General features: G+C 47.6%; 1 protein-coding gene across 1 annotated transcript; it reads left to right on the forward strand.

The window, feature by feature from the left end:
• Window positions 1-396: 396 nt before the first annotated feature.
• On the forward strand, window positions 397-6,759 carry gdf10a (growth differentiation factor 10a). The gene is made up of 3 exons (XM_083775887.1): window positions 397-1,110; window positions 4,048-5,234; window positions 5,567-6,759. The coding sequence occupies exons 1-3, from the start codon at window positions 795-797 to the stop codon at window positions 5,756-5,758; spliced, it is 1,695 nt and encodes a 564-aa protein (XP_083632013.1). The 5' UTR covers window positions 397-794; the 3' UTR covers window positions 5,759-6,759.
• Window positions 6,760-6,767: the final 8 nt, after the last annotated feature.

Genomic DNA, 6,767 nt, shown 5'->3' on the forward strand with positions numbered 1-6,767 from the left:
GAGAAATGCTGTCACGCAGTTGGAATAATTTAGAAAGAAACTAATGTAGACACTAGACAATGACAAATACTATACTGTCCTTGACATATGGACATGTTTGAGAACCACTGCAATATGGTACCAATGCAAACCAACATGAGGAAAGTCATCATCATTGTGGTCAACTTCAATTAGGAGAATCATGAGAGAGAGAGAGAGAGAGAGAGAGAGAGAGAGAGAGAGAGAGAGAGAGAGAGAGAGAGAGAGAGAGAGAGAGATCAGCATCATCATGACCTCCACACATTAGCCCGTGTGTTCCAGTCCAGAGAGATCTCGTTGGCTGACAGCAGAGTACGTCAGCACCTTTCAACCCCCCCCCCCCTCCACCAGCCAACACACAGTCGCTCTGGCGGCAGGGAGGGCACTGAGTCTGAGACGCAAAGGGTAAAAGTTGCAAGCTCCAGCCGCTGTCCGCACATGCAGGCTCATTGAACATCAGCCCGACATCCCACACAGGCAGACAGTGTGTGTGTGTGACACGGAGGCGTGAGACAACGGCTCAGCGAGGGAGACAGACAGACAGACGACAGAGAGACAGACGCAGCGTGCACAAGAACGTCGTGGATAGAGCTTTTGGGGGAGAGCTGGAAACTTTTTACGCACATTTTCAGCCCGGATTCCCTGCATGGTGGTGCGTCTTGGATGGGTTTTTTTTTCATGCAACATTTGCCTTCTGGATTTTTTTTAATAGCCTATTTTTGATTCAACGTTAGTTTCTTTTTAGTTTTTTTTATTAAAAATATTTATTTATTAAAATGGCAGCTCTGTCGGCGTTTTCGTCCCACCTGTTCGTGTTGGTCCTGCATTGTTACCTGCATGGCGCTTCATCATCGTCATCATCATCATCACCATCATCATGGTCGTCATCGGCGAAGAGCGGTTCCCGGAGCGCAGCGCTCGGTGACAGCGGCTTCGTGCAGCAGCTTGATCCGCCCGAGCCGAACTTCTTCCACGGCCTGGACCTCCAGGGCGACGCGCTCTCCGAGCACATGTTCAAACTCTACGACAAATACAACCGGGAGAGCCGCCTCAGGGAGGGCAACACTGTGCGGAGTCTCAAAGCCATCCGAGGTGCGTGCGTGATTCAAAACAATAACACGAGGAAAGCCCCCCCCCCCCCTCATCCTCCCAGATCTTGTTTTGGAACGGGTTTAGAAGTTAGAACATTATGTTACATAATTAATAAATATAAGTATAGGCTATACCTCCACTGTCTCTCATGTGTGCATGCAAGCAAGACCCGCCCCCCAACTAGATGGACGATTGGTACCAAATTAATGAATGGACCTATAGCTCTGGCTATGGACCAGAGCTAGAATGGACCCACATTTGGTTCCATGTGTACACACAGAGAGAGAGTTGTGTGGGACGACTGGGGTGCGTGGTCTTTAAATGCTTGTTTAATATCAGACTCGTCCTTGAAATGAAAAAGGTTGAGAAGAGAACCACTGCTTGCATAGTTGCATTGCTGCTCACTCCCGACAGAAAAAAAGAGAAAACATTCTCATGTGGCTGCTGCCTATACAAGTGCCCTTCATCCACTCTCCATGACTCGGGTAGGGTTATTAAAAGTGCATGCTGCATTCATTGGGTCGTCTGCATGGCTAGTGTGGGCCAGACGCCCTGAATAGGTGGGATTGTTTTGGAACAGTCTGAGAATGCCGTTGAGTGATTTCGGGACGCTTTGGGCGCACTGGGTTTGTGTGTGCTGTGTTGTGCTGTGTGCTGCCTGCAGCCCTGTACACCAGCTGTGTGACCCGCCCCGCCGCGCGCTGTCTACCGCAAGTTCTACCGCATACAGACGGTGCAATATGCGCAAGAATGCATGACGATTCCCCGCGAGCAATGCCATGCAGCTGCCCTGCTAATACAACAACGGGGGTTGGGTTGGGTGGGGGGCTGGAGCAGTACAGCTTGGGAGGGGGTCACGGCGCTGCGTCATTGTCATCCTCTGTTTTCCTTTCGCGACCATGCGACGCTGTGACTCCAGGTTGTGGAGTCAGGGGGGATTAAAATATGTGGTTCTCAAAGTGGGGTCCGGGGAACCCCAGGGGTGCTTGTGCGGGTTTCCAGGGGGGCCCCGCAAATGTGTTGATGTAGCATCAACATCAGTTTAACCACTTAATTTTCCTATTTTATACTTAAAAAAAGCATTAATAGCTTAACAAGGCTAGTAATGTTCAAAGATTTTAACAATACAAATACATCATCTCTTCATAACATATTTTCAGACCCCCAAACATGAATTTGGGGGTCCTTCACATGAACATGTTTGAGAACCACTGTTAAAAAAAGGGGAAAAAAGCACCATGGTTCCACAACTTCCACTGCTGCTGCTTTTACAAACACAACACAGACAGAAGGCCACATATCCCACATAGTTCTCGGTTGGCATTTTATCATAACACGTGTGTGTTTGGACTGCATATGTCTTGTGTGTAATCCAAGGCGAGATGTAAGGCACATTTTGCAACAATGTGAGATCTGTTCAAACAGTTGATTATAATAAAGTCTCAGCGTTGGGGGGCAGACAGTGCCGGCTGTATTAGGCTTAAGGGAAAAGCCTTAAGGGAAACTGAAGTAAGCGTTTCCATATGCAGGCTGAATCCGAGGTAATGTATATCTCTTGAGTCAGTCCATACTTCCGCTGAACTCTCGTACAATGAACAATAACGCTGCCTGTTGAAGTCATGTTCATTATGAGTGCGGAGCAGCTTCGCTCGCCTCTACCAGGTTGGAGTCTGGTCCTCGTAAAGGGCACCTTCTGAGACCCTATCGCCTGGAGCTACATGTGCGAGTGCGACTAGTGTACCTAGACCAGTGGTTGTCAAAGCTTTTCATTCCAGCGTTGAGAAACATACCGACACGTTATCAAGGAATGATAGTGCCGGTTAGGTTTTCTTTTAACAACTGGGAGACCAGTCTTTAACTATTTAGTGATTCTGACCCCCTTTTCATTTCAAGGACCCCTGGTTCAATATGCATTTAGGCTATGTATGCACCACCCCCAATTTGATACTTTTGTTTAATCTCTGGGACAATCTGCACAGTAAACAGCCTGAGAGTGTTAACTCTGACAGTGTACAAAGGGACCGTTACCAGTCCATTTGGCTCTATTTGTATACTCTGTGGAGTTACAGACCCATTAAGGGTCTATTTGGTTCCTATCAATCATTTAGCTGGGGTGGGGACCCCTCCCCTCCTCCCTCCCCAAGGACCCCTGTGGTCCAGTGATTCATTAACCAGTTCATTCATTAACCAATGATTTAGAACCTCTATAGGTGCCACCGTACCATTTTCGTGTGAAACTCATTACATTTCATTCACATATTTAGGCATTTAAAGCATTAATTGAACAATAGGGGGGAAGGGGGGGGGACAAAGACTGTGTTGTCTGTGTTTTAAGCAGGATTAAAACTTGTGGTTTCAAAGACATTTGCTTTTCATTTTCATCTGAATGTGCAGATCCCTGTCAGAAAAAAGGACTCATTATCAAATCGATCACAGAACTACTGAAGGACCAGGGTAGGCTTGCATATAAAAGAAATAATGGAAACAGCAAACATGTGTTGGTCTATTGGAATCACTTGTGAGCCGCACATCTACTGAACAATTGTTTCTGTGTGTGTTGTAGACCCACACAGACCAAACATTTGGCCGGTTAAATGTTTTAATCCTGGTGTCCCTTTTTTGGGGGCAGAAGAATAGCTTTTTTGTGAATACGATTTTATTTGAACCAATCTGTATGGTAGAATATATTAATACAATATAACTAACTGGTGGCTGTAGTTGGTCTGCCTGCTCTTCTGTTGAGACATTTATATCCTGTGTGGTAAGGTATAGGACCACCACTGGTGATGAAACTCTAAAATCAGTTTAATCCTCTGTCCAAACAGTTTATGGGTATTAGCTATAAGCCCTTTCTCATAGCATCACTCAACAGACAGCAAAGCATCACTGACTGACATGGCCGACTAACTAAACGTTTGATGTACTCTCTCTACGCAGACACAGCTGAGCGGAGGACAGTGTATTGCCTCAACCTGACATCCATCCAGGACACAGAGGTCATCCTCTCCGCCACCTTCCACTTCCTGCTCGATCGACGCCCCGTGAACCAACGGGCCTGGTTCTGTAAGCGCTTCAAGAGCCCGTCCTGTCGCTCCCTGCCCGTCCAGCCGTCACCGTCCGTCAGCCTGCTGTTTCGCTCTGTCTATCCCGGGTCGGGGGTCGCCGCCGGAGCGCAGGGGGAGTCGTTCCTGGCCAACGTGACCTTTCACCCGCACAGGAGAGGGGTGTGGCAGATGAAAGACGTGACCCCGGTCGTAAAGCAGGCACGGGAGAAGGGTCACGTCCTGGTGTGGGTGGAGCTGCTGGACGCCAGGGAGGAGAGCAAGAGGCTGCCAGAGGAGGCGCTTCCCGCGGACGCTCTGCCATACTTGTTACTGTACGCTAACGACCGGGCCCTGGGGGAGCCCAACAGCGTAGCTGCGAGTCTTCAGAGATACGACCCCTTCCCCGAGGGAGGAGAGGCCTCGCATTCCTCGTACTCCCATCGCGTCCCGCACAGCTCCAACTCCTCACCGGAGCTGACAGGACGGGTAAGGAGAGAGGCCACTCTGCTCCCTGACCCCATCCACAACAATGAGCTGCCAGAGGTCGACTACAGGCCTGACGGATACATGAAAGACGACCTGTGGGAGAGGACCTGGCACCTGGCGCTCAAACCCAAGTCCAAACCCATGAAGAAGAAGAGGAAGGGCCAGGAGGGGGGAGCGCGTGCGGAGCAGGGCAGAGGGGCCGAGGACGTAGGTGAGCCGCAGGCGCGCAGCGCAGGAGGCAAACAAGCACCACCTCAAGTACCCAACCCTGACCAGGCGGTTGATAAAAAGTCCAGGGACAAGGACATTAGGCTTCCGGACAGTGTTGACAAGTCGGAGGACGAGAGGAGAAGTCAGGGAAAGGACAGGAAAAGGCACCAAGTCAGAGCTGAGGGGAGTAAGGTTCTGAGTTTCGATGAACGGACGATGCGCAAGGCCCGGAGGAGGCAGTGGGGCGAGGGCCAGGATAGGGGCTGCACCAGACGAAACCTCAGAGTGGATTTCGCAGACATCGGCTGGAGCGAGTGGGTCATAGCGCCCAAGGCCTTTGAGGCGTACTACTGCGCCGGCACCTGTGGGTTTCCCATGCCCAAGGTAGGATGACAAATCTTAAATGCCATTTTATTTTCCCTTCATTTGTCATCTCATTTGGTTTAACCACTTGAAACATTGAGCACTTAACAACATTTTTTTTCCTTTTTAAATAGCTGATCTACAAGTTCAAGGTGTCCAATCGTGGTGCCTTGTGAGCTTGTAGATCAGCTACAGTGTGTCTGCTATTTTCACACAACAAAGTGTAGAATAGGGCTTAAGTGGTTAAAATCTGAATCAATGTCAGCACTAATAGTAAGATATTACCTATTCTTTGCCGTTTATAACATTTCCCGATTTTAATTTTCATCTTCTGTGCATGTCTCCTCTCTCAGGTGCTACGGCCCTCGAACCATGCCACCATCCAGAGCATCGTCCGTGCCGTGGGCATCATCCCCGGAGTCCCTGAGCCCTGCTGTGTCCCGGAGAAGATGAGCTCTCTGGCTGTGCTCTACCAGGATGAAGCCAGGAACTTGGTGCTCAAAGTCTACCCCAACATGTCCATCCAGTCCTGTTCTTGCAGATAAGAGGGGAGGAGGGGATAGGAGGAGATGGAAAGACAGGGTGGCCGGAGAACAAAACAAAAACAAAAACATTAAAAGGCACTAACGGAGACAGAGATCTCTGCATGTATTGTTCACATGCTTTTTTGATACAGAGATGGGTGCTATGACACTTAGAAACAGAGATGCTTGTTCTGGTGGTGTTTCAGTGAGTCCTCCTTGGAACGCAGGTCGCGGGTGCATCATGTCCGTATCCTTTCCATCCCGCGGCAGCTTGAGTTGGAGAAGTTGATTGTCTGACGTTTGCGGTTGTCGGGGAGAACGAAATCGACCCCTTCCGAATCGAGGCCTGGGGTCTCTGATCAGACTGTTGCTATGGTTCTGTCTTTGAGATCACATTAAGGATTTGATGTGCAGAAGTCTCGGAGTGCTGTCAGAATGCACTTTTCCTACACAGCTCCCCGTGATTTTGCTTTCATGTTTTCATTGGGCGTGCAAGCTCTAAAGAAAAGACTGTCTCTTGGGCAGCTTATATCTAATAGATGGTAAAGAATTTGAAATAGATTGAAATTCTACATTTTAACATATTTTGTACAGATATGCTTACAGATAAGCTAAGCATGGTATTCCATTGTACATACTACATTAAAATTTGCATTTGTTTGTGGGACAGAATAAGTATTGTACATTGTTTGCTCTGTATTTTGAAAAGGAACTATCCAATTAATTGTAAAATGACTCGAGAATCTGGAAATCATAACACTTCAATGCAGATAAAATGAAACCAGAAATATTTTTCTACAGTATATTGTATGAGACTGGGATGAAATGATTTGGTTACTAGCCAATGTATTATTTTATTTTAGAATAAGTTTTGTACATGTCTTGTTTAAATTATGAAAAGGTAGTCATCTATAAATGTTAGAATAAAAACTAATTTAATCTTATACATTCAACTGGGATATATATTTTTTACTGTCACATATATTGATAAAAATGGTGCATACTAGCTTTTGATCCTTAAAGATGGAGT

This window comes from Protomyctophum parallelum (assembly GCF_964188405.1).
Source record: "Protomyctophum parallelum genome assembly, chromosome: 10".
NCBI lineage: Eukaryota > Metazoa > Chordata > Actinopteri > Myctophiformes > Myctophidae > Protomyctophum > Protomyctophum parallelum.

Coding starts and splice junctions, on each gene's coding strand:
- gdf10a (XM_083775887.1), top strand. CDS start 795: ATGGCAGCTCTGTCGGCGTTTTCGTCCCACCTGTTCGTGTTGGTCCTG. Junction 1,111..4,047: donor GAGTCTCAAAGCCATCCGAG/GTGCGTGCGTGA, acceptor CTCTCTACGCAG/ACACAGCTGAGCGGAGGACA. Junction 5,235..5,566: donor GTGGGTTTCCCATGCCCAAG/GTAGGATGACAA, acceptor CTCCTCTCTCAG/GTGCTACGGCCCTCGAACCA.